This window comes from Chroicocephalus ridibundus, chromosome 6 (genome assembly GCF_963924245.1).
Source record: "Chroicocephalus ridibundus chromosome 6, bChrRid1.1, whole genome shotgun sequence".
Taxonomy (NCBI): domain Eukaryota; kingdom Metazoa; phylum Chordata; class Aves; order Charadriiformes; family Laridae; genus Chroicocephalus; species Chroicocephalus ridibundus.
Genome location: NC_086289.1, coordinates 73,956,059 through 73,983,638, shown reverse-complemented (window position 1 = coordinate 73,983,638; position 27,580 = coordinate 73,956,059). Strand labels below are relative to the sequence as shown.

The 27,580-nt window shown below is 48.7% G+C and overlaps 1 protein-coding gene across 10 annotated transcripts in view; it reads right to left on the bottom strand.

Moving 5' to 3' along the window:
* Positions 1-964: 964 nt before the first annotated feature.
* Positions 965-27,580, bottom strand: part of LOC134517374 (calcium-activated potassium channel subunit beta-2) — a 159,680-nt gene continuing 133,064 nt past the window's right edge. For 7 of the 10 annotated variants that reach the window (XM_063338796.1, XM_063338801.1, XM_063338797.1 and 4 more), the window contains 4 exons: positions 21,436-21,546; positions 14,626-14,796; positions 11,981-12,176; positions 965-5,658 (listed from right to left, as the gene is read on the bottom strand). In XM_063338796.1, coding sequence (XP_063194866.1) covers positions 5,374-5,658; positions 11,981-12,176; positions 14,626-14,796; positions 21,436-21,546 — 763 coding nt within the window. In that variant the 3' untranslated portion in view covers positions 965-5,373. The remainder of the gene's footprint in view (positions 5,659-11,980; positions 12,177-14,625; positions 14,797-21,435; positions 21,547-27,580) is intronic. The other 3 variants (XM_063338795.1, XM_063338802.1, XM_063338803.1) reach the window with 3 other exon arrangements.

Sequence of the window (27,580 nt, the reverse complement as noted above, 5' to 3'; positions counted from 1 at the left end):
TTGCTGCTCTTCTGCCTGGAAATGGCCGTGCTTTAGTATTGCTGGACATAGGGAGTTTGCAGAGCATTTTTAGAATGAGCATCTCTTACCCTCTATGTTACAATAAAATCACTAGGCAATGAAATACGCTAAGTTCTCACCTGAATAAAAGTAGTTCAGTTAAAAATACATACTCACCTACTACCTCCTTGTATGAAAATGGAGAACTATAAAAAGTAGACAGGCTTGTAAGGAGGTTTCTGATAATGTTAATGCATTTTTCAGTGTTTGGAGAAATTTGATTCACTTAAAGCCTGGTGTGAATTCGCCTAGCAGGATTTCCATTATTTTATTTTAAATTTTTTTCCCCCGGATCGTTTCTGAAGGACAAAAAAAGCCCTTTGTGTGAAACAAGGCTTATTTTACACTCACCAGCTGCGGGTCTGGGCTGAAAAATGGCTTGTTGGGGGGACCAGCACGTAGCTGGAGGCCGCCTGCCTCTGCTGGGCGGCGTGTGAGACATCCACCCCTCTTGGTTCACCCTGGATTCTCAAAACGGATGAGGGGACTCACGTGCTGCTGCCCGGCATGGGTAATGATAACGGATAAATGCCCCTTTCCTCCTTCCCCGTGTCTCCTAAGTTGATAGCTTTTATCCTCTTTGCGGTAGGCGCTTTGCGTTACTCATAGTAAGGATCAGTGATGCTCTCTGAGACGACGATGACGTTGGTCGCGGCCGTGTGACTGATCCCAGCCTTTGCTGGTGGGTGAGAAAAAAGGAAGGAAGGAAATGTGGTGGGACCAGCCTCCAAAAAAAAAAAAAAAAAAAGAAAATGTTCAAAATGTTTGGTGAGCCAAGCAATTGCTGAGAGTTTTGTTTCATGTCAGAGGAACAATTATATTTATTTTTCAACCTTTCTTATTTAAAAAGAAACCCCTAAGGTCACCCTCCTCCCCCAGCCTTTCAAAGTCAACATCAGTTCAAACTGAAGAATGGAAACATCTTGTTTTCAAAACACTGAAACAAAGTAATTTATATTTGCCCCTGCTTTTCACTTTTTCCCGCACAACAGAAACAATTTGGCAAAGTTTGTATAAACGGTTGAGAGACGTTTGGGTACGCCGCGGACTGTGCCGGCTGCCTTCTGAAAAACGGAGGGCTGGGAAGTGACAAGTGTTCAGTGGAGCAGAAAAGTGAGGTTTTTTTTCCCAAATCTTTGATGGACGAGGAGCAGCGCAGCGGCTGCTGGAGAGCTGATGCCACCCTTCTCAGGCTCTGAGTCTGCGCGGGAAGTCGTGGTGCTGCAGATACTGGCCCAATCCACTTGAGGGGCTGTGGGTATTGTAATAAGGGCACGACTGCATGAGAAGGGAAATTTGCTGAGCAATTTTTAAGGTGCTGTTACCCTGAAATTGCCGTTCCCTCTAGAGTTGTGTTGCTGTGGGGTCACGGCTTTCATAGTCAAACAGGAAAGTCCGCTTGGACCAGGCTTGCAGCAGCAGGTCCTTTCTCAGCACCTTCATCCGTTCAACTCTTCTGTGGCTGGTGAGGAGGATGGAGATGATGTGAAGCCAGCAGCACCCCCCCCAGCCTTGCCTTGGGACCCCGTTCCCTTCTTGTCCCTCAGGTTTGAAATCACTGCACTTGTATCTTCTCGAGATGTGCAGGCCCTTGTAGTTCCCTCTCTCCCTTCTCTTTTCACCCCGAACTCGCACTGGAGTTGCGTAGGCTTCCACGCTGGGTACCTCTTGTGGGATAAAGTGATGTCTCCTCAATTAGGAAAGCTAACGAAAATAAGCTCTCTGTTGTCCTAGCTGGTGACATTTAGTAAGTCTGCTGCAAGGTGCCAAGTTTCAGAGTATTACAGCAGGGATGTTCACACATCAGATTCAGATGTGCCAGAATAGAAATAAGACCTAACATAAATAATCTAATTAAGAAAATAATGACTTTTTAAAGGCAGTGTGAATTTGGCACCTGGAATACCTCTGCATGTTTTAAATCCCACGGGGATGCCTCTCACAGCCTCATAATGCCTTCGAACACGGTGCCGCCGTTTTCATGTTGCCCTTTTCCGTTCAGGGGGGTTCGGAGCACTGGCTGCTCGCTGCTGTCCCGAGAGCCCAGCTGGGACATCAAGAGGTGAAATAGTTGTGGTAGGAAGAGAAAATCCTTCTCAGAAACATGATGGATTTGCCTGATCACTGGATTTTCCCTACCGTGTATTTCTCGTTCATTTAAGCTGCCGATAGGAACATCAGGGGATAAACGTGCTATTAAAATGGAAGCAGAGAAAGAAAGAGCACCGGGTAATATCCCCCTCTGAAACACAACCTCTCCCCGGGGCAGCAGTTGTCGTCAAAATCGTGTTTGCAATGCTAACACTTTGGTAGGGAGTTAACCTGCCGGTGATCACACGGATAATTCCCTTCAAAATTATTGTTTTACCTCGCTCCATCCAATTGCTCAAGTTGTTTTGCTATCCCGCGGATCTTTCCGTTAATGTCAACAAAATGATTATAGACTGCAACAGCCTCAAGACGTTTCACCCACCGGAGCGCCGGTGAAATGTTTATGGCGCAACATGTTGAAAGCAGCGTTTGATGTGTAAATGTCAGGAACAATGAGCTTTCCCGTCACCAGCACGAAAACGCGCAAATACAGGCGCTGAAAATGTCACATGCACAACCAAAGAGTGACTTTATCACAGGCCATGTGAATTGCTGTGTACATGGCCAACCCCAGTGTCAGGAGCGGTGTGGAAAAGCCACCGCGACTCTTGGCTAGTGATGCCATGCGCCGTTTCTGATTTGTGAATCGCTGTCGGCAGCATGGTCCTTCCTTCGGCATCAGTGACTGAGCTGATGGCGGGGAGGTGGATGAAGGGCGTCCATGAGGACGGCAACACTGGCCATGGATCAAAGCTCTCCGCTGGAATGAAAACCAACTTTGGTAAGGATGAAGATGGCCCCTGGGAGCCACCTGGGCTGTCTGGAAATGGGTGAAGATGCCTCTGTGGCTGTGCGGCTCTGGGGGCCTCAGCTAGATACCTCCCTTCGTGGCAAAACCTGCAGAATAAGGTTTCGTGACAACGATGAGTGCCTGGAGCCCCTCGATTCACAGGCACCAGGTGAGGAATCCCCATGTGCCTGCAGGGTGGTACCCGTGCAGCGGGGCTGGCGTCCCCCATCTCTGTCCCCCCATCCAGGCTGGCACCATCCTGGGTGTCACGCTTTCTGCTGGCGGACGGGTGGTCGAATAGAGGTTGCTGTCACCACCAGTCCCACTGATGCCAAAGTCCCACCGACTCCAGTCCCGCGGACGCCGAAGGTGCCCGGATCCACTGATGATGGTTTCTGTGACCCCCACGGATTGATCAGAACGACATGTCTGCAAATAAACCCTTATGAATTCCCCGTTGCATCCTTGTTTCTTCGTAACAGAAGCTACAAAGAAAAGTTTGATGAATCAAGCCAGATCTGAAGGCAGAAGATATTGAAATCTGGAAGATTTAATTTAATATTTTTATTACATATTATTGAAGCCCTGATTATACCCCCGCCCTCCAGGAATTTATTTACCGAAGGAAAATTATACGACTGATTACAAGATTGCAGGTTCATTTTCACTGCTGAGAACTCTTTTTTTTTTTTTTTTTTTTAACAGCTCACGTTACACTTGCATGACTTGTAAAGTTTTGTAACATCCTGAAATTTTTAATGCTACGTTGCAGAAAGGTACTCATATATAGATGAACTAGGCAGAATATTTGCTTTGCAGTCTTTTTAAGGGGAGAAAAAGTTAGTTTCTTGGTTTGAAGAGGCCTGTAAATGGTTTCTTTGAGCTGTTGGATAGTGAGTTCACAGGGTGCCCACAGGAGCTGCCTCGCGCTTGTCCTTCAGGCGGAGTGCTAAGGGAGAAACTGCGAGGGGTGTCTTCAAAACATGACAGAAGAAGGGATGCTTTCTACGGGGGAATAAAGATAAATTATGCAGAAATCGTGACTGTCATGTGCATGGAATTACACTGGCGAGATCCCCGCGGTAAATATTTGACGGATAGGACAACATCTTAGTCATAAGCTCAGTTTTTCCAATAAATCATGGCACCTGGGCCTTTTAAATCATAATTCAAGTCAGCCGGCACTGCATAGCGAGTTAAGGTCAGGAGAGATTTCCAGACGAATTATGATGATTACCTAACAATTCGGTTAATAGAGCCGTAGAATTAGATGAGCTTTTTGTCAATTCCGATGTCACAGCAACAGAGACCTTTTGACTGAAACAACATCATGAATATTGGATAAGATCCTGCAGTGCTGCTCCTCCGTGTTAGGATATTATCCAAGGATGAAGGTTATAAATACATGAGTTATACTGTTCACTTTCCAGTTGGTAAAAACAAAGAAAAAAAACCCCCATAATCAAGTTCCAATACACAACTAGATATAATATAGCTTTTTCTTTTTATATATATCTGTATATATATCAAGTAAAAAAATCTAAAATAGTTGGAAGTAAAAAATGAAAAAATAGCTGATTGTGTTATTTTTTTCTTTACAGTGATATGGTAGCAAATACAAGACAAATGAGTAATAAACCTTTACATAAGGTGTTCTGGTCCCATCTCCACCAACAGGGCTCAGACTAGAATAGAAAATGGAACTAGGTGGTTTTTGGTTTTTGGCTACAGCTTCCCCAAGTGACAAAGATGATGTCGATAAGACAGAAGGAAATTATAGCACTAAATAAAACAAAACTCCAAAGTGTTTTTCAAAAGACTTTAAACACCATAGGGTAGAATTCACTTCTGAACCAGGGGAGCAAACACAAGGCATCACCAAGTCCTTCTTAGGCTGAGAATACTGTATGCTCACCCTGGCCTCAAAAGACACCCCTTTTGTGCCACCTTACCACAAACAACCCTCTGTCAATGCTTTTTTTCCCCGTGCAGCCAATAGTAAAAAAAGCAAAGCCACAAATCCCTTGAATGGACCAGGCCAGACGCGAGACCTCAGTGATGCGCAAGTGGTTGGCTGCCCTTGGCCCGGGGGTGAATTTTCCCCAGAATCCTTTACATTGAAAAGGTCAATTGATTAAGCTTGGCAAATGGTCACACTGAGCCCTATTTTGGCTGTAGAAAAGAAAGAAGTACTAGTCTCAGCATAAAACAAGATCATATAGACGGTCAACACAAAATGTTATTCTTCTCAGTTGTCTGCATAATAATAACATCATGTTTGCATATAGAACAGCTTTTGCATTATTGCTCTACTTATAAGAATATAGTAAGGAACTTATAACAGACTCGCACATTACAAACTTAAGGTTCTTTGGTGAAGAATGAGAAAACAGTATTTTAGCTGAAATTTGATCTCAGAGAAGTTTTCGTTTTTATCTGTTGATCCTTTGGATTCTCTCGCAGAGGAGGGAAAGGTACTGAGTCAGCTTTACCATCGCGACGATGGCGACCCCGCCGATCATCATGCAGGTGGGCCAGAAGAGGGAGTGGAACAGCACGTTGGAGCTGTACAGTTTGGTTAATATCACGTTCTTCTGAACACCTTCGGGGTCATAGAAGCAGGAGAAGCGTTGGTACTTCCTGAAGTTTTCCATCACGACGCTCACCAGCGACATGGATTCCTCGTAATTCTTGCCGCACTTGGGGATGTATGAACACTGGGAAGAAATCAGAGGGAGAAAAATGTATCTCCAAACCAGATACAATGTCTGTTTTCAGGTGGCAAGCCGGAAAATCTCAAGATGATTATGCTTTTCATAATACGAGTGGAATACTATTAAGCTAATAATAAATTTATCACAGACAAAGCTCAATATTTTGCACATCGACGGAATTTCCCATTGGAGAACCTCCAAGTGCTGTACAAACATTAATGCTTTAATCTGCACAGCGGCCTCGTGAGATAGGTGAATATATTATTATTGCTAATTTACACATGCAAAATCGGAACTGGTGAAGTACCTCTTCATCTTAAGCAGCATGCATATGCTCGCGGTTAGATGGGAAATCGACTCTCTGTAAATACAAATCTGGTAGTTCAGATCTCATTTGGATCGGATCAAAGCCATCATAGCGGGCACAGGAGTTCACCCGCAGAGGGGAAGGCTGATGAGAGACCTTTACAGCAAGTTTCCCTTGGGGGTAATGCCTCGATTAGGGACAAATAGACAGTCTGGGACAAAACTCAGTTTTCCTGCTGGACAACCCAGAAGACTTTCATTCAACCTCTAGCTGAAGATCAGCCTGGCTACCAGGATGGCTCTTAGTCTTGTTTTTGCTCTTGACCCCAGCGCAAGCCCAACAGCTCCTTCTCTCTGAAGGTGCTACTTGAATTTCAGTCTCAGTCACAAAGGAAAGAAGATTTGGGGGTGGCTCTTTCTAACGCAGTTTCAACCTAGAATTCCCAAAGAATACTTAAAATAAGTTAATTAAAAAACTAGCTTATGGAGTCCATGCATTGAAGATATTCCTTGGGACACGGAGGATGGTGGCCCTGGGCTGTGCTGACCATTCTCTGCAAAGAGCTAGTGTGGGCCGGTGAGGTGGTGAGCAGACACAGGAGGACTGAGGCCACATCTGGATTTTGACCTGGAGCAGAAATACATGAATTTGTTGTTGCTGCTGTTGATCTGGAAGAGGATTGATGGGAGCAGCCCAGGGCACCTCGCTCCCTCCTCTCTTCTAGACACTCACACCCCTCCACAGCTGCAGGTTTTCTTCAGCTGCCCAGGATTTTGATTAAATTCCCTCCCCAGGCAAGACTTGCTTCAGGAAAGGTGGAAATCTGCTGTTTAACTTCTCATTGAATGCACCTGGGGTCTCCCAGGAGGTCACTGCTCCCTCCCAGTTATGGGGTGATCGTGGATCCCACCAAAACCCGAGTCACGCGGTGATGGTGCTCCCATCACGCTTCCTGCCTGCGCTGCAGAACCTGCTTGTCCCAGGTGAGCACCTAAAGTAGCTCCAGATAGTTTAACGAAAGCCAGTTTTGCAAGGGAGAAAAAAAACGTTTTGATTGAAATAATGTGACCCGTGGCTTTTGATTATTATTGTTTTAATGTATATACTTTATAAATTTCCCTCAGTTCTTTTTCATGACCATGCTGTGACTTTTTTGTAAGGTACAGTGAAAAATCCCTACTCTTAATAATGATCAAAGGATTAACCTCATAACGGGACTTGATTGATTCATTGGCAAGTTTATTAGCACAGAATATGATTTGAAGCACGGCAGAAAGATTGCCTGGCCTTAGCAGACAGGAGCATTAAGGGTAGAGCACGGCAGCGCTCCCATTATGAATATTTCATAGAGCTCTAGAAATTAGAGATGGAAAATATCAGAGCAGTAATATCTCATCCATCTTCCTGCTGGTGCAGGTCTTCTCCCTCCAGGATATTCTCTTGCACTCTGCCCAGCTTTGTCTTAAATGTCCAAAGCCACAAGCCCTCTTCCAGTGTCGATGACTCTTTAATAGGTCATAATCTAATAAGGAGGGGAATTTCTTAGTGAAGCGTACCTCATTTTCTTTTACTAAATTATGTGCTATCGCTGTCGCAACAGCAGTATTTCCAGCTCAGATGCTTTTTTTGATGTTGGTTTCTTTTTCTTTTTTTTTCCTTGCAATTTTGGCGCTATACGTTTTTGTTTCTTGAAGTCCCAGCTGTTAGTATCCTGAGTGGGGAGATTAAACGGGGGCTTGGCCGCTCTTGCCAAAGTCCATCCCCCCGCCCTTGGCAGAAACCAGCGGGCACATAAAAGCCCAAATGATGACAGGTTCCCACACCCAAAGTCCATGGAAAGGTCCCAGGAGCGCAGCGGGGGGAGGTGAGCCTCCAAGCATTTTCAAATGAGACCAGATGCTGATGCAGAACTTGAGCTGTTGCCTCCCAGACCCGATGGCACGGAGCCACCAGCCGCGTCGGGCTGGTTGGTAGCGTGAAGCTGTGAAATGCAGTTGTGCAAGGCAGGTTGATCTACTTTGCCTCTCGGCCAGGCTCCTTGTGCTGGAACCATCTCTCTCTCCAGGCTGTGGTCTCCCACGCGCTCCCCAAGACGTGGGTGCCCTTTACCTCATGTGCTGTCTGCCCCGTCCCGGTTCTCCTGAGCTCCTGGAGGCATTTGGCCTCAGCTTTGAGGAGGTCCTCAGCACAAGGACTCTCTGTGTGCATTGATGTGTGGTGGTGGGGTGCTCCTGGCCTCCATCCACGCCTCAGTTTCCCCAGTGAGACCCCCGGGACAGCACAAGGCTGGCTGTGCCATGCTGCGCAGTTCATGGGCAAGGAAGTAGACATGGATACTGGGATGTTTTGAGGGTTTTCTTTGGTTTGATCTTCATCTAGTTTTCCCCAATGCCCGGCAGGGATTTTTATAGCCACAATTGTCACGCTGTACGTGTGAACGTAGACTACTAAATCCACGCTGTTCTGTTACACCTCTGCATTGTCAAACACTTGCAAATCTGCAAGTAAACAATGGCGCGCTCCCTACCTCAAGCGAGGATTTTGTGGTACAACATGAGAAAAACGCTTCTTTCTTGCAATCTGATCACAAGAAGGATGTAGCAGACAGTTACAGACAGAACTTGTTATTACATTTCCAGCTCAGCTTTTCTAATTTGAAGGACGGGATAGGCAGCCCGTATGACCCACCTCTGGACGTGCCTGCTCCAGCGCCCTGCTCGGTGCAGAGATGCTCAGGGACTTCTCCACTCAAGTTATGAATCTCTCCGTGGTGGAGATCACACAACACTTCCAGGAAAGCTGGGGGCAATCTCCTTTAAGACAACGAAGTCACATCAACAACCCTATTGCCGGGGAGGCCCCCAGTTCAGGCTGGGCAGAGAAATACCTGGCTCTCGTCACACGTCTGCGGTTGGGGGGTATGTCCCTGTCACGCTGAGCCAGGAAGCTGGGACGGGAAACTCCGATAAGATGTGCTGTGGCGACCGTTGTCAGAAAATGGTCAGGATGTCAACGTGCACCTCTTGGAAAGTGCAACGGGTTTGAACCAAGAGCTGAAGGAGGAGCTTTGTGTCTGCGCTGGCCTGATATTGATTCCTGCAGACGGAATTCTGCAGCCTCACCCCAGAAACGAGCCTGCTGGGAGCCGCAGCCCGGCATCGCTGCTCCCCCCGCGCCACGCACACTCCTCTCCGGGTTGTAAATACCCCAACCTTCAGCGGGAAACCATGAGATCCCCCGTGACTTCTGAGTCTCAGGCAGTTATACCCGGCACAACGGCGATGCCGGTGATTAAAGCTTGCTTGTTATCTCACTTATGGCGCATGGGTATAAATCAGCCGTAGCTCCGATGACAGGAAAAGAATCAAAATGATATAGTATGGGATCGAAACGGGGCCTCTAGAACCGCTTTAACTACCGCAGCCCTCCCTCAGGGTGACAGCCCAGCTCGGTGGCGCGGGTGCGAGGGGACACCGGCCGATTTACCTCTCCCAGGGGCTGCGACAGCCTCTGACAGCTCGGAGAGGGAAGTGCAGCGGGGAAAGCACTGAAGCCGCTTTGGTTGTAGTATCGACAAGGGGCTGGGCTTGTCTTAAAGGCTGGAGGTAAAGTATGCGCAGTGAGAGCAAGGAAAAGCCACGAAAAATCTTGTGCGCCGTTCTGGGAAGGCCTGGAGCAGCTGGGCTGGTATCCATTTACTTCCCGCTGATTCCCACCGGAGACTGGCAGCAGCGTGCTGCGGAGCTCAAGATAAATTGCACCGACTCCTCACCGCGCCTCATGGGCCGACGGCTAGGTTAGGCGGCACGTCTCCCCGACGAACCATTATTTAAAAACGAAGCGTGTTTTGCTCCCTCCGCATGGGGCTCAGCGAGGCTGGCGTGGGGCTGCGGGACCGTTTGAAGGTCACTGGTGTCGGCCTCGGAGAGCAAGCGACGTCCCCAACTGAGCCAGGGCTCAGTCAGCCAGAGACGGCTTTTTTTTGGTGCTTATTTGGCAAGGAGAAAGATAGGAAACGCAGACCTGAATAGGTGGATGGAGACAGCCAGGCAGCACCCACTGGAGCATCACCCTGCGGAGGGCCGCTCGCCTCCGGCCGGGGGAGAAGGAGCACCCATCCGGGGAGACGGGCTCTGCTGGTCGGAGCTTGGAGTCTCTGCCAATCCCGGCCAGGCACAAGAAGCCAGGCGTTTTACAGACATTGCAAACTTCCATTCCAAACCGCGTTTGGATTCAGGTCACGTAGCCGGCAGCATGTCAGGAAAACCTAGGGATCCTCCCGAGAGCGGAGCTTAACCTGTAAAACAACCTTGGGCTGGAGAAGTATTAACTGTGCCCGTGTTAAATTAAGAGGAGGAGGCATCTGGGAGAATTTCAAAGTCCGTTTCAGCAAGCAAAAATCATCAATAACAGAATGTGGAGACTTAGGCTGAATCTCTTGATTTATTTGAATCCAGCGGAGCACGGAGACCGATCTGATCTGTTTTAATCAAATTGTGGCATGAGCGTCACTGGATTTTGCTTCTGCCCCAGCAGAAAGTGGGGTCTGTCCTGCCGCAGGCTTCCCGAACGGCGAGTGTCTCTTTTCTGCAGGGATGCTAAACTGGGGGGGGGACGATGGGGCACCTCTCTCCGTTTCACACTTCAGATCCAGAGGACTCGGTCTCTCTGACACAGGAGCTAATTATCCCGCAGAACAACCGGCCCGGTGCAACCACTCTGTGCTTTGACTAATTTTAATATCGCTTCATCTTAATATGCAGAAGTAATTTGGTCTAGTGAGCTGCTGCCATAAATAGAAACGCGATAGGTTACGTTGTCAGCAGCCTGAACCGGGCTCTGCTGTCACGGGCTGCGCTGTGCCGAGCACCCATGGTTTGGGGTTGGGTGACCTTGGGTAACTAAGTAGTTAATGCAGATCCGGCACTTGCAGGTCTAATGACTTAGCTGCATCCCGGCGGGCTGCGGCTTGTGGTCGGAGGTAGATACGGAGAAGGGAAGGTGGGACGAGGGACATTTCTGGGCCCGATCCTGCCCGGCTGAGCGCAGGGAGCGGCCAGCCAGCTGCGAAGAGGCGGTGCCGTGCCCCTCGTGATGCACAGCACCGCGCCGGCCGCACAGCTGGGGCTGCGGGATGGCCAGGAGGTGCCGTCTGCGCATCTGCCGCCTTCATTAGAGCATCCAGGCAGGGGCCGGCTCCTTCCCACCTGGACGGACTCGCGCTGGAGTTTGCACTTTGCTGAAGCAGAGGGAGGAATTCTTCTGCAGATTTCTTAAAAATCTTTTTTTTTTTTTTTTTTTGGTTGAGTGCCTGGAATCAGGGAAGCTGTGCGGAAAAGGCAGGCTGACTCCATAGCTTATACGTGCCCCAAAGCCAGGCCTTTAATTTTTATGGTGCTGCTTTTATCTCCCCAACCCCTGCTCCGCACGCTTTCAGCATCTTTGCAGCATCCGCAGGGGCTAAGTGCTGTGCCTTGACCCCAGCGGCACATCTGACCTCGGCGGAGATGCTCGGGGCGCAGAGTTTGTCACCAGAGATGGAGAGATGTCTGCGGTTAGACGTGGGGCTCTCGTCTCCCCCCACCGCCTTGCCGGGCCCCGCAGTGGTCATTTCTATTCTCCCTGCCGCGGATGCTCCGTGCGCGTGGCTGGGGGTGTTCGCTGTCACGCAGAGCCGTACCCGGGTGGGAAGTGACTTGTCCACAGCTCCACGAGAGTACCAGTGTGACAAGGGCGCAGCGCTATCCCTCGTCACTGCCGAGGGACGAGGGAGGCTCCAGCCCCTCCATCACCCCGCGCGGGATGAGCTGCGCTCCCTGCACGGGATGGAGGCGGAAAACTGGCCCCTCCAGAGATGTGAGCTCAGTTTGTGCCCTGATTTCTGCTTTCTCTGCCCTGTATTTACCAGGGAAGCAGGAGCTGGAAGCCTCATATCGCTTTAAAGTGAGGAATGGGTATAACGAGGTGAGCAGCCCTCCAGAAACCCATTTAGGAAGAAATATTATTCAGCGCTCCTACCTCAGAATTAATTTTCATTGTTTCCTCGGTGTGGTAGAGGAGAAGCTTCTGGCCAGAAGAGGTGAGATTAACGTACACCTGGAGGCAGGGGTACTGAGAGATTTTCCAGCAGTCTGGACCGCAGCTAAATGAGCAGTTGAAGGTTTCTGTGATGGATGCATTGAGGAGCGAGCACTGAGCCTCTTCCGTCCAGACACTAAGGAGGAAAAAAAAGAGACATTAGAGCACGGGGAGAATGGGCAATAAGCGCTAAACACAGCTCGGGCTTTGCATCAGGGATATATCAGGGGGCACCTTGCAGGAGACGGTACTTTTGCAGGGCTTTGAGCAAAGGCTGGACTTTCCCACGTCACACATCGCAGAGGGTGTGTTATTCTGTTGCACCCAAAGTTTGCGCTTTGGGCACAAAAATACCCAATTTACTTGTGTCTGTGTATAAATGAAAAGGGAACTGGGCCTTTTAGTCTGGAGAAGGGGTATTTGAAACCGAAGGGACTCAGCAGAGGTGTCAGAGGAGAAAGCTGAGCAGCCTGCCCTGGGGAGAGCACAACGCGCGCGGTGCTGCCTGACGGGACGCCCTGGGCCAAGACTCGATGGTGAACCACAACGTGCAGTTCAATCTGAAGTGAAGGCTGGGAGGGCGACTTTGAATTCCCAGGGTACGTATATGCATACGCACGAAGACAGGGCGCCGCGGCAGTGGTACCACACGCAGCTCCGCCCGGGGACAGGCTTTGCCTAGTGGCCGTTTGCTCCATTTTTCGTAAGTTGAAAGTCAGCGGTTGTAACCGTTCTGGAGGATTTCAGCTCATCGCCAGGTCACCAGCGGCTACAACTGGAATGATGGAGCCTGGCTGTGCACTGGCAACGCTCACGTGGGCTTCTTGCATGTATTTAAAAATCTACGGCTGTATTTTCCTAGGGGATGAAGGCAGTGGGAAAGGCAGAGTGGCGTTTTTGCCCCCTGGGGAAAACTCGGGGGTGTTTTTTCCCCCCTGGGGAAACCCCCTTTAGCCCCGCTCACGGCTCTCCTGCCCCTCGCCAAACCTGCCGAAGGCTTTAAGTAAGCGATATCAAAGACTTCTCACTAATTCTCTTGGTATTCTACTTCGGCAGTAATTCTGCTTCTATATTCCGTTTTACGTTTATATTAAAAATTATGCTGTGATTTCTGGGGGAAAATCAAGAGAAAGGATTTTTTTATTCCCCCCCCCCCCGCCCCCGTCCCAGGCAGTGTTTTTTGGAGGGTTATGGCTGTCTGTAAAGGAGAAAAACCCCTAAGGAGATCTGGCTGCACGAAGAGAAGTGACACAAAGACTCCTGGGTTGTCTTCTTTTCCTCACTTCCACCTTTCTGACTACTGTTTTATTCATGCACGGGGGCAATAAAGTAACACCTACCTACAAGACTTGTGAAGATGGAATATTTAATACTTGGTAGGTGCTTTGATATCTTCTGGCAATTTTTCCACATAGTTTGTAATAGAAATCCTCTCTTTCTACGTGAGCAGTTTTGACCTTAGCAGCCTCCGCAACTGACCCTGATATTGCTCAAAGGTCTGGGAGGGCAGTTTGGAAAAGCAAATGCTCTTTCTTGGATACTTAACAGGTCTCGATCTCTGTTCTCAAAATCTAAACTTCGCCTGGATTTAAAAAGGGGACAAATACTTTTATTGCACAAATAAGATGCCGCAAATCAGTACAGCTTATCCTCAGGCATCGCCACTTTTTCCTTATTGTTGCAAGGTCAAGAAGGAATATTTTCCTGCAGGTGCACCAGTATAATTGAGGATGTTCACACCAGTTAACCGTCGGCACTTATTGTACGTGCCTAAAGGTGGATAAACCAAAACATGCCAAGTATTGGCCGCTGCCGCCGGGTGGTTTTGGACATGACAGACTAATGTTTCCATCCCCAATTACACGTTTTTCATTCTCCTAACTCCACTGATGGGGGCAGAGAAAACAATGTTGACAGTCTTATTACAGTCTGGGCTGGATTTTAAATAGGGCCGGTGCTTGAGAACCGATTTCAAACGCTGCTAATGAATCACAGGCCAAACTTTCTGCTCCGTGACGGAGAAGGAAGCCAGAGAAGGCCTCAGAAAGAATTAAGTGCAGTGCAGTAATGATGAAAGATGATCTTTCACTTTCAGCAAATTACTGTATTTCAGGAGGATTTCACTTGTTAAAATGAAAGTAATAACCTACATGGAAAACTACATGCCACAAAGCAGCTTGATTTCTTTCCCAAATTAATTCCCCATTCTTCATTTGAAAGCGCGTTGTTTCTCAAGGCCGCTAAATATTTTTGCTGTTTTCTCCCGAGTCTGGGCTTTGCAGCAACGGCCCCTGAGAGGGTTCAGCAGGCTGCGGCCAGCGGAGCTGGATGTAACTGTGGCAAGTCGAGAGCCTATGGGTCAAGATTTTCCTAATCTTGATCTAATTCTTCCCTTGCTTATGCCGGTATCACTCAACTGGATTTCACTGTAGTTATGCCTAATTCATACTGGGGTACGGAAGTGGAGAATCAGTGTTGAAAAAAGGAAAAATTCCAAAACTTTAATAAAAGGGGTCAAAAGAATAAGCCACGAGGAGTCAGGTGGAGCAGAGAGTGTGAGATGAGGGTAACCATCCCGAAATTACCTTTGCATGTAAGACCGCAGCAGGGTGATTCCCAGGAGGAAGTACATCATGATAGAGCACACCATCATGGCCAGCCCGAGGAGTATGGCCCGGTCTTCTCCAGCTTTTAGGGCTGTGACTGTTTTCCTTTTGTCCAGGAGGTCGTGATCCCTGATTTTTTGGTAAATATTTCTGAGGTTGAAAATAATACATTCTTATGTGAAGTTCATAGTTAAGCAATGAACCCTCTACAGGGTGGGCAGTTCCACCTCCATACCCATCTCGTGAGAGAGAAAGGCTTAAGGATCCTCAGGTGTCCTTTTGCATCGGATTCACTCTGACCTGGTGGAAAATTATGCATCTCCAAAATAAATTATAGCCATTTCTGAAAAGGTAAAAACTTCTTAGAGCAAATACAAAGATTAGATCCTTGTGCCAGCTCAGTAAATCCTTCTTTGGTACAGCTCCACTGGCTCAGTCGAATTATACCAGAGCTGGATTTGACCTGTCAATGCCAACTTAGGCCACTAGAAGATGTTCAGGTATATGACGTGTCTTTTCTTCAGTCGAATATGGTAACAGGTCTTATGTTACCTTATGTAGAAAATAGCCTGAAGAAAGTCATCACTAAAATCATCTGAAAGGACCACGTTCTTTTTTGATTCCCTACAGGCTAGTGGCTTGGGTAATTTTCCGCCCTGAGTGTGACTCTAAGCTCGTGAAACAATATGAGGATTTTGCAATTGATTTCCGTGGGTTTTTTGATTGGGAACTTATTTAGTTTTTTTATAAAATAGCTTTCTGGAAGCCCAGTTACTCATTACAGTGAAAACCCTCACAGAAAATTATCCACCAAAGCTATTTGTTCTGGGATTAAAAAAAAAAAAAAGAAACAACAAACCATTCCCCCTCAGCAGAGAGTCCTTTGCATTTTCTAACCATAAATCCTTCTTTCATCTCCAAGCCTTTGATGATTCAACGGGTCACGAGGACACAACGGTGAAGAAGGAAATATTTGAGTACATTTCAAACACACTCAAACTTTGTGGGTTTAAAATGTACTTACAGACCTGAGGCTGGTCAAAATCTCCTGTGTTTTCTGTTACGGTTCTTTTGACTCATCCAGGCGGCACCCGAAGCATGTGAACCGCACGCCTCTGAGCCCTGGCACCACCATAACATGGACATAGGAGCACACGTGGAAGAAGTTCCTCTTCTACTGTCTGCAAAATGGCAGGTGAGCAACATCATCGTCACTTTGGGCTCTAGCAAACCTCATTTAAGCTGAAACCACCAAGTTTCACCCAACCTTGAGGAAAAAAGCACTGTGTGTCAGACCAACCATATAACTTACATTCACCAAGAGGCACAAAGAAATAGGGTTAAGACAGCTGTAAAATCATACATAAACACAGTAGAAACAAGAAAATAGGTTCAGTCATAAACTCCCCGAAACCGGAATTGAATTCGTATTTAGATGGTGAGCCATAGCCAGGAAAAGCACATGTGGTGTGGGGTTTTATCGCAAAAATTTTTTTCAATGGTACAGCAGTCGATAGTCTCCCATACCTAGGACCCCTTGAGGTTTCTCCACCCAGCTGTAATTTACATCTTTAGATGTTTACGGTTTCTCTTCAAAACCATCCTTTAAAGCTTGTCAATGTTTTCCTAGTTGGAAATGAAATGGTAGTTCATCCTGTCAAATCTTTCTCTGGCGTTGGGGAGGAAAAAATACGTTGTGAGCTGGCAGATGCAATTGCCTTCAAGTAATGCAGAGTAATAATCTAATATTACTTTTCTATTATTATTTATCAAACTGTATTTAACTCCGAGAGCTGCTATTAGGATTTGCATTGCTCCCAATCGGAGGCAGGCAGGAAGGCAGGGATTGTCATGCGGTTCCAGCACATTAACCGATCACGCAGCATAACTTATGTCAGCGCCTAGACATAAAACAGAGACACTGCCATCGCTCACTAATGTCACCAGAGCAGCTAGGACATAAAAAGGGATACAAATGGACAATTTAAAAACAAACAGCTAATTGAGGATGGTTACAAATACTTTCCGTGTGGCCTTGAGCCAAGAAAACGTGCAATGAGAGGTAAAAAAAGAGTGGAGGGAGGGGGTGTGTTGTAGAAATGATCGATCTGGCAGGTGGCCGGCGAAGGGACGGTGTGGGGTGACCGCCTGCCAGGCGGATCTCCCATGCTCGCCTGCCATGGTAAATACAGCTGAATAAAGCTCTGCCCCCAGGGGTCACACTCGGAGCAGCCGTTCGCTCGCTCTTTTGCAAATATTTGTCGGGCAAAGCCCCGAACAACGGGAAAGCGGTGGCCTGGTGCACCTGACGGAGGTTTTTTTTTCTCCGGAATGCCTGCCAGGAGTCAGTCCGGTAACAACGTCAAGGCGCGCGGTGGCGTGGGACGTGCCGGCGCGTGATGCACCCACCGGTCCTGCCGCAGCCCAGCAGACACGCTGAGAAACCCTCCTCCTCCTCCTCCCCGCTCCTGCCAGCGCCGGGGAGGCGACAGTTTCCTCAGCGTGACACTGGGAACATCTGCTATTACCAGACTTCACATTTTTGCCCCAGAGAGCCCTGTTTTTGGGGCATCTTGTACATTGTGGAGAACATTTTGCCACTAACAGAGCAGCCTCGGCATCCCCTTGGCTGGTGCGGCGGCGGTGGCCCGCACACGTGTGTGTGCTGCTGCGGGAGGGGGGTTTTGTGGATGTGTGAACTTTTGACACAGCTCAGGGACCTCTTTCTGCTCGGTGAGCTGGAAGCACACCGTGCTTAGCCGGCTGATTTTGCATCCCAGGGCTGCACAGCCTCAATTAGCTGACTGCTGCCCGTGTGCTTCAGTACAGATCACTGCATCCCAGACATTCCTCATCTGGGCGACTCCGTCTAATACTTACAATTACCTGTGACAACTCCCCAGATATGACACCGAGGGGGGAGGCTGTTTGTCTTTAAAGAAGCCCCAGCTGTCAGAACATGGGGTCTCTCTGCCCTGTGCCATGACATTTAGCAGAAAGCAAGCCTCCAAGGGCAAAAGGTCTTTCCTCCCCTGATCGTTTCCAAACCGAAGTTCTCCCCGGCTAAATCTCCGTGTCCCTTTTGCCAAATTGCTCAGAGGATACGGGCTGGCTGCTCCACCCAGGCTGAGCTGCCAGAGAGGGAACCTCGGCCGTGACCGTGCCTGCTGGGGACGGGGCAGAGATTCCCCTCTCTGTATCTCTCTGCACAGCATCCCTCCGCAGTGCGGTCAGCAGCTCCTTACGTGATCTCCAGAGGAAGGCTTAGGGAGGACCTGCGTGATGAAATTAGGCAGCCCAGGTTATGTTAGTCAGCCTGAACACAAGACAGTCGAGGAGAATTGCAGTGTTGGTTTAAGCCTGATGGCCTTAATACAAAATCCTACATCTTTGGTAGAGCTGCTAATATTTGCTGCAGCCAAGACCTTCCCTTGCCATCATGAGGGACACGGCCTTTTAGCACTCGGTTATCACAGAACCATAGACTGTGTTGGGTTGGAAGGGACCTTTAAAGTCCATCTAGCCCAACCCCCCTGCAGTGAGCAGGGACATCTTCAACTAGATCAGGTTGTGAGGGACGAGATGTGCCCTGTGCATCCTCTGTGCTCTGCTGGGGCAGGACTGCGCCGCAGCTCCGGGGATATGACGAATTTATTGGCAGGTATGCCATGGGCCTGCAACTGGGCAAGCCCACGTAGAGAAGGAGAGGCTAAAGTAACGCTTCTTCTGACCCAGTACCACAGCTCTTGTTTCACTCCAGAATGGGTAGATCTAGGAGCCCTGCAAAGTGGGTCTTGTTTCCTCCCTGGAAATCTCAAATAACCAGGCACCTGCCATTACTTTATTTATTTTATTTTATTTTTTTTTTTGGTTATAAATAAACACAAATTACCTACCCTCACGTTCCTTCCCTTGCAAACGGACCATGGTGTGATGCTGAGGGAGACGTTGCCTCCTCCGGCACCGCGCGGTCACGGGGCTGATCAGCTGGGGATGCCTGCCTGCCTGGATTGTTCAGAGTCACCTTGACTTCGCGTTCACTTCTCTGATATCGCAGTCATCAGGCAGGTGTCACTCAAATTGCCTCATGTTGAGGTGTCTACTGATGTCAGAAATCCTTGATTGCAAGGGTCAAAAAACCTCCTGTATCTTACCTGCAGAATTCCCAACGCTCAGGGACTTTTCTGCTCAGGAGCCAATTTCTTTACGTTTTTCTTTCCAGGGTATATTTAGCTGCATCAGGTTTTGTTATTAGAGCTATGGCAACAGGAAATCTCTCCGGGGCTCTCACAAGGGTCTCAGTGATGGTTGTGGAAGGTTTCGTATTGATACGAACAGATTTCATTCACTCGATTCTTTCCCTCTTTCCCACCAAAATGAACCAAACCAAATCAGTGATTTGGTTTCGCAAGCTTACAGTGCTGTGGAATGCATAATTAGCTGAGAAATAATGAGGGCTTGACTAGGTTTCTGAAGCATAAAAAGTGGCAGTTGGGGAACAGTGGATGTCTAAACCGGCGATGAAATACATAAATTTTGGGCTTGAATCTGCAAAAAGAGATGCCTGAGAGAGACCGTCCACCCAGGAGGAGGTGATTCCTCCACAGCAAGTGAGACGTTGCTGCACAGGTTTTCGTTACAGTGCAACCCCTCAGAAGTCTGCGCTTGTAGCCTGTGAGAGGTGACAAGTTTGCTTCTCCACGTGACAGTCTTCCCCTTTGAACCTTAAAGAACAAACATTCCTGGGAAAGGGTCATTCAGGGGAAGTATTTTGTCAAAAAAGGCACCGCTTGGTTGATAATAGGGATGCTGCTGGTGACCTTACATGTGTTAAAATCCCTGCCAGACGCTGGGGGATGAGTTTCTCCCACCAGCAGCACTCGCTCTGTGTTCACACCTCCCCTCCACAGTCCTGACGCTGCGGTCAGCACTCTCCTCTTCCCATTTTCTCTTCCTCCCTTTCCCTCCTGCACTTTATTAACCACTCACAGGGTATGAAGGATTCCTTCTGCACGGCTCTACAGGACCACCCGGGAAATCAACCCACCCAAAGGCTTGAAAAGGCACCCGAAATTACCACGGCTGATGTGTAAGCCCAGAGATGCTGCTCCCCACCTCCCTGTTTCTGCAGGCAGGGCTCTGCCCGGGGTTTCACTGACCAGACGCCGCTGAGCCCTCTTTAGCACAGAGCCCAAGATAATAAGTCCCACTGAAAGGCACGGCGTGAGTCGAAGGCCACGCTCATCAGGAGCTCATGGCTTCCAACCAGCCTGACGTATAGGGAGATACCTCCTCCAAGCGTCTAACCTTGGGCCAGCCTGTCCATGGCGGTGTCTTAACGCAAAAGAACATTATCCTGGGGAAAATGCAATTAAAGAGGAGACTTGCAGAAGTATTTGAGGGAGGTAGTTAGATAACCAGCTCCAACCAAAAAATCTGTGGAAACCTGCTGCCAGGCTGGCCTTTGTGGCTTCCAAATATCTGTTTGGGACTGGATTATCAAAAGAGCTGAACACCCATCCAACCTTTGCAGAAAAGTTCAGCAAATGGGACAATTCTCCAAAGAAACTCGGTGTCCTGAGGGCAGCTCTGCTGCCTGAACTCAGGAGCACGTTTTCTCAAGCAGATGCAAGCGGTAATGTTTCATTAGAATAACTGAAGAGCGTGCTTTGCTAATTGGCACTGTGGATACATTGACCTCTGTTTTTGTTTCACCGGAGTCTGATTTTCTGTGATTACATTTAACAGTGGCTTCAAGGGGAGCTGAAGGAGAGGAGGGAAGGGGGAAAAGAAAGGAAAGGAAAGAAAAGAAAGGAAAATGCGTCCGGTTGTGACAAGTCAAGCTGTCCAGCAAATCTCACTACAAAGGAGAGAGATTTTGGAAGGATGAGTCTGAGCATTACTGACTATTGTTCTTTCATCAGTGATATTTGACTTCTTTCATTCCCAACTGAGTGCTGCATTTGTCTGTGGACTTAAAACTTCTCCTTCCCTTTCTTTCTCTTCTGTGTGATTCCCTGCTCCCCTGGGAGACCCCGTAACTCCTTTATTCCTCTGTCTCCTTCAGCCTATTCCCTCCAGCAGCACCACTTGAGTGGGCTGGTGGGCTCCCAGATCACTTTCAAGCTGCTTGTCCCCCCCCAGACACTGTGTGATGTGTTGTGCTCACGCTCATCCTCGCACACGCGTGGTATAAACAGAAAACACCTCTGACAGCTGGACGCATCATCCCAGATGGGTGACAGTGAGACCAGGCAACGATCTGGCTGGGGGAGAGGGGGCACCGTGTGTTTTGTCCGGAGGGAGGTGCAGGACCATGGCTGGGAGCAGGACACCTGCAAAAGGCATAAAGCCATCACGGGCGCTGGAGCTGAGGCTGCAAACCTGTGGCTGGGCATTGGTGTGCTTTCAGATGTGTGATCACAGAATGTGTTGGGTTTGAAGGGACCTTTAAAAGTCATCTAGTCCAACCCCCCTGCAGTGAGCAGGGACATCTTTAACTAGATCAGATTGATGTGTGTGCGCTGACCTCAGAGAGGGTCACGGCGTGCTGCTGATGTCCTGGGAACAAGGAAGACTTTGGCCATGGCTCTGGCATTGTCCCTCCACTCTGTTTTGGCCCGGCACGTTAACCCTGGCACTCATCGGCTGGTCTGGTTGTCAGTGGAGCAGTAGCTGGAGGGGTGAGAGGCAAGGGGGGGACACCCTCGCCACCACTGGAGAGAACCTACAGGCCATACTCCTAAGGATTCCAACCCACAAGAGACAACCAGCGTAGATGCCATTTACCTTTTCTCATCGTGTCTGTAAGATGTAGAGCTCCGGCCACTGGTCCAAATAAACATTTTAGAGGGTTGCCCAGTGTTGGCTTTGCTCGCTGCAGTGGGACGATGGAAGGACCTGGGGGAAGAGGGATAATTTTTGTCACTGCCCACCCAACGCGGCAGACCACATTATATCTAGCGTGCCAAATCCCCTGTGGCCGTGCCCAGCCGTGCTCTGAAGATGGACCATTTGTTAACTCAAGGTGAGATGTAAAATAACGGGGATGACAGATCAGGGGGTGGGAACGAAGGGTAAATCTCATTAGCCCCACTGGTAAAATGTGATCCTGGCTAATCAGGCTTAGCTACGCTCCACACTGCAAAGGATTTGCACCATGGACAAGAAAACATTGGTAGTTTAACAAAAGATAACAGCTGCATCCAATGTTCTTACGGCAGTATTTTGGGGGTAGAAAGTGGCTGTTGTTTAAGCGCACGCACGTTCATTACAGCTTATTGGTTTTACGGCAGGTCTCAGTGTGATGAGACTCTCAAGGAAAGTGTCTGAATGAGACACAAGTACAAGGCATAAATGCAGCATTTTGTGGAAATCTAATCAATGTGACAAAGACGGTTTTTCCCACAGAGAAATTACTGTCCTGAGGCCACTTGGCCAGACCAGTGAGATTCCTGCCCAGGGACTGCTTTGTTTCACAGCAGGGTATGAGACCTTCTGCCTCCTCTCCAGGCCCTCAGGGTCTTCAGAAGAGGGGGAAAAGCCCAAGGGATTTCATTTTAAGGACAGAAATTGAACCTTGTACTTCAATTAGGTCTCACAGAAACAAATACAGAGTTGATCTCAAAAAGTGTTGCTGCTCTCTTGCCCTGATCCGAGGCACATTCACTGTATCTACGTTATTCCCAGCAGGTTCTGGTTACCCTAGATCAACTGAATTTGAGTAGCCATCTTTCCAGGTGGTAACTCCATCGCCAGGCTGGAAGTATGGGCTGTACTGGACCTACTAGTGGGGCTCAAGCTTCCCTTGTAGCTCCTCCTTAATCTGCTCCTGCTTTTACTGAGGCTCAGTTAAAGTCTCGATGTCTGAGAATTGGGCCTCTCTTGGTGTGGGCAGTATTTCACATTATTTCATGCCACAGCACTTTGTGCTTTTACTGCATTCAGAGAAAAGCTTAAGAAAAAAAAAAGAAATATTCCAGATACCGAAAGCTTAATGAAGTTTATATGAAGCTTTTCATATACTGGGGGCCATTCTTCAGCCCACTGAAACATAAACCTGGCTGTTGATGCTCTCAGCAGAGGAGACACATGAACTCCCCAGTGCTCCTTGCCTGAAAAAGTCTGTAATGTCACTATCTACATAATCATGCAAAGGGCTAATTTCAATATTTGCATAGTGGCGAACCTGGGAGAATACTGAAATCCTGTAGAGGTGGCTGCAGGGGAAGACTGACATGGACGGGAGCCAGAACCCATCCGTACGCAGACGGGCTGATGGGTGCCAAGGGACCGGGATGTCCATCTGGAGCCAGCCCAGAGCCCCACCGCGGGCTCCGTGATGCAGAGCCAGGACAAACTCACACCCTGGCTGGGCAAACTGGCCAAACTGGTGACTCCGACACCTCCTCCCTGCTGGGATCCTGCTGCTCGCTGTTGCTGTGATGCTCCAAGATGCTGGCTTGGGACCGGGGCGCGCAGGCAGGGACCTTCCTTGAAACTACAGGCAAAGCTTTTGAGCTGCATTCATGCACAGCAAATTGGACAAGAAGGCGGCCCAAAAGAAGGGAGGCAGAAGGAGGGGAATCTCCTCCAGCCTTTTCCCTGACCCTGTGGTCATCACTGCAGCAATGAGAGCCAAAAAAAAGAGTCTTTTCTTTCCTTACAACCACCGTAGTGAAGTATTGGGGAATAAACAATGCAAAGAGGCATTTTGTCCCTTAAATAACCATAGTTTAGAAGATGAAATAGCATCTACCAGGATCTAATCAATCTAGCCACTGACTAAGAAGTGTTTTTATAGGAATTTGGGTTGCAGGACCTTGGGTCTCATGCTCGCTCTGGTATGTAAGATGGCACCTACGCTACCGAGACAGCACAAGAGCGACCGCCGAGCCTGCACCGGGGTGGTGTTTCTGCATCGAGCGACGCAGGAGGGCTCAGACCAACTATCCAAGGGCCTGGAGGCCACGTTGGGTATTGGACTGAGGCCTGTCCCAGGCTGAGCCCCTTAGTGCTGGAAAATAAAATTATATATTTGCAACTGCGACAGGAAAGGCTGGCTGGTGGTGCTGCCATGGCACGAGTGGCCCCAGAGCTGGTGGGAGATGGTGGTGAATGCTATTAGAGAGCCTGTTCTTAATTAAGCAAAACTTGGGCACCCATTAGAGGTGATCAGCAGCTTCTGCTGCCTGTCTGAGTGTGCAGGGACACCTGGGCAGGACTGCCCGGGCAGGGAGGCAGATTTACAAGCTCCACAGAAAATCACAGAAGCATCATCGGGGCGAGAGCTGGGCGAGAGGGGTCTGTGCCACCGAAGGGATGCCAAAGGAGGAAAAAGGGTGACTTTCCCCCAAAGTCAGAGTGATTTCAGACTCCCTTTCAGTGCCAGTGCCCTGGAGTGGTCCATATGTGGCGGCATTAATGCTGCCTGCTTCATTAGTTGGGCAATCCAGGCTAACCACCACTATTTAACACGCAATTACACACCTAATTTTGTGTAAAATCGTTACACTGATGACATCACAGCAGAGGTCAGCCGTAAGCCACTAAAATCCGTGGCTCCTTTAGGCGGGGGTTAGCGGTAAGGTAAGAGCCTTTTGTAGAACGGTAACAACACGGACTCCCCAAGACCCTCCGCTGAAGGCCTTTGGAGGACTTGTAACTTAGAGCGGTTACAACCTACACAACCGTGTCCTGCCCCGCCAGCTCCGTCAGCAAACTTCCGTGCCCTTTTCTTCCCCTGAATTAATCCCAAGACAGGAGTGCGAACCCTGTTCCTTCCCTCTCCCCTCTCCCTTTTCTGCGAAAACACGTAGCAGTACTTTTTTTTTTTGCCCATTGCCTCTCTGAGTCAGCTGCTGGCGACGTATTTTTATCATGCAACAAGTAATCAGCCCGTGAAACTCATTACCGCGGGATGTCAGCCTGGCATTTAGAGTAACAGCAGACTGCGCTATTGCTTGAACAGGCGGAGCACCTGAAGTCATAACAATACCAGTTAAAAAACAGTTTAGAAGACGTGCTCTAAGCTGCTTTTTGACTATCAGGAGCCTGCAGGGGATGTTCCTATGGGGCAGGTTACCAGCAACCTGCTGTACTTGATGTGACTTTTGCTGGAGTCGGGATGCTGGGTTGGAGCCTGGGCTTTCTGCTCGACTTTGCCTGCACATCGCTGCCTCCTTCATTATTCACCCAGTGCGGCATCAACGCGGTTGTCTGTCGGCGTGGTTGCCACAGAGACAGGTGAGGAGGCCATGCTTCGGTTTTCACAAAACATGCCTCGTTCTTGGCGTTCGGGTCTGTTCTGAATAAATGCACAATGTTTAAGGGAGAGATGCAGAGTAAGAAGTGTATAATCTCACACGAATACATGTAGACCTGTGCCCAGGGCATTTCACTGCTCTGGAGTGGCTGAGGAGCAGCTCTAAGGGCTGATGGTGCTGACACAGTGGGTCTACTCACCCCCCATCTCTCCCCATTCTTACCCTCCTCTTGAAGATTATCTTCTGAGGAATTTTATGGACCTTACTAGAAAACCTGACAAGGTTTCCACTTTTTCGGCTATTGCAAGATGAAGACTTGAGGTAGTTCTTATAAGATTAGAACTATCCTGCCCCATCCTAAGGAGTGTCAACGTGTCCATCCTGCAGTTGGATGGAGGACTGCAGTGCGAAGGAAACACTGGGGCAGAATTTCCTGCAAATCGCTCCAAAAAGGATGTAATCCCGAGGGTGAATCTCAAAATCCTGAGCTGGTACCTTAATATCACCTATATTATGTGCTCAGTAGTCCTCACTTTCACCCTGGGCCGGCTGCTTTCCTTCCTCAGGCTTTGGTTTATGTCACGATTGATATGAAATGTCCCTTACCTCTAGGTCACCACATCTGTGAACAGCCAAAGAGGGATACTGCAGACCGCATTTTTAGATGGAAAGCTGGGTTTTATATGTGTGTTTATTTGTAATTGCCTCTGTCTATGTTTATGTTAATCATAGGGTTTCTGAGACCTTGGAGAACCATTTACGGCACCAAACTAATGAGCTCTGCTCCCCTTATGGCATTTCATTTCCTGGGCAATGTGACCACTGTAAGAAGAGCGGCACTTGCATTAATTTTGCCTCATAAAAGACACCCTGAGTCATCAAAAGCCAACAAAAGCTAAACATTCACCTAAAGATACAATCATTGACCTCTTCAGCTTTGTCTGAATACACCCATGCCCACGCTGTCAAGTGCTCTGGATCCTTCATCCCAATATTTCCCAGCCAGGCGATTCATTTGAACCCTGAAGCAGTTCCCTGGGAGCCCTGAAGTTTTCCTGCTAGTCCACATGTGAACTTCTCTCCGTGCCACAACACAGCGCTCCGTGCCAGTTCTTGGGCAGACGGGGAGGTCGCTGTTGAGTGACGGGAGGTATTTGGTCTCTCCCGTGGCTGGGGAGCCTTTTTTTGGGGCGGTCCCGCCCATCATCACCCATGGGAAAAGGAAGAGGCTGAAACCAGGCACCAAAGGCAGCCCACAAGGGGATGGTGGTACACTTTGGGATGAATTTACTGGATATGGACAATTAGACTTTATGCCCCAATAGGTCTAACCCACGCCTATGTATGATGACAGTATGTTTTCCTACGGCTTTGCTGAGCCAGAAAACAGGGAGAAGTATTGTGTGGTGAAGGGTGGAAGAATAAATAAAATGGCCTGTTGAATTCCTGATGTAAAGTGTAGCCTGATGGCCAGGTCGTCTGGCATTCAGGCTCCTTAGCGCGTGGAAGAGTTTCCCAGGCAGAGTGGTGAAGGAACTACTGAATTAAGATGCCCCTGTTTGATTCAGATGATCCAGGAGAGTTTTCTAGTCCTGGCATGGAAAGAATGTAAGAGCTGGACCCAGGACTAAAACCCAGTGCCTGAAATTTCTGACTCCTAGCTGTTTGATGGCAACATGAAGGGGTAGATGGAGGCAGAGATACAGCAGGGAGATGGTGAGGAGAAACCCAAGTGGGTGGTAATAACTGAGCAGGTGTCTGCCTGGGGTATCTGAGCGAGACCCACTGTGTCCACGGCCGTGGTGTGACATGAAAGCCCCAAGACATATGTACCAAGGGAGGTTTGACACACTGCCACTCCTGATGCAAACCAGAAACGAGGTGAACACGTAGCTGGTAATTCCCCTGTTCTGACACAATTCAGAAGGTAACGCTTCTTATGTAGTCAAACTATCTGTTATCTCTGCAGGCCTCCACCTGAGCACAGTATCTGCTTGCCCTAGTTCCACTTCTCTGCGGCCGTAACAGAAGAAGAGCAGGCATGGACCAAGAACAGCCGCAATAAGCTAACCCAGAAAAGAAATGCATCTGCATTAGTAGAAGGCAGTTACCACTTAGGGAACATTTAACGCTCTGGCAGCAGCAACACTAAAATGTGAAGCAGCAACAGCAATACCAAATGGTGTATTTTCTGCCTCGTGACCGGACTTTGCTGCACCGCGAGCTAATGGGCACGGTGCAGGACAGAGCGACATAAATAACTGTTCTCGTTGGAGCATTTCAGGAGCTCTGGCTGCACTAACTGACTAATCCAACTGGCAGATGACCTTGAATTTGGGGTTCCTCATTATGGCAAGGGAAAAATGGGCAATGGGCAGCTGGTGCTAATGTACTGACAAAAGTTTAGGAAGACCGGTGGCTAATGAGGCTGCATTAATGAATTCACCTCAATTTCTGGCCCTTCTCCTAAATATCCCCAGAGCTCAGAGCTGAGCTCTCCATCTAGTTTTTGAATTGAATGAGAGAGACGATCTGGACCCAGGACAGTCTCGTTGGGCTCCCATGGTACAGGCAAGTCCAAGGCACTACATGTCCAAAGGAGGAGGAGAACGGGGCTGCCGGTGACAGCTGAAGCCATCACATCGGGATGCAGCTTAGCTGCGTGCAGA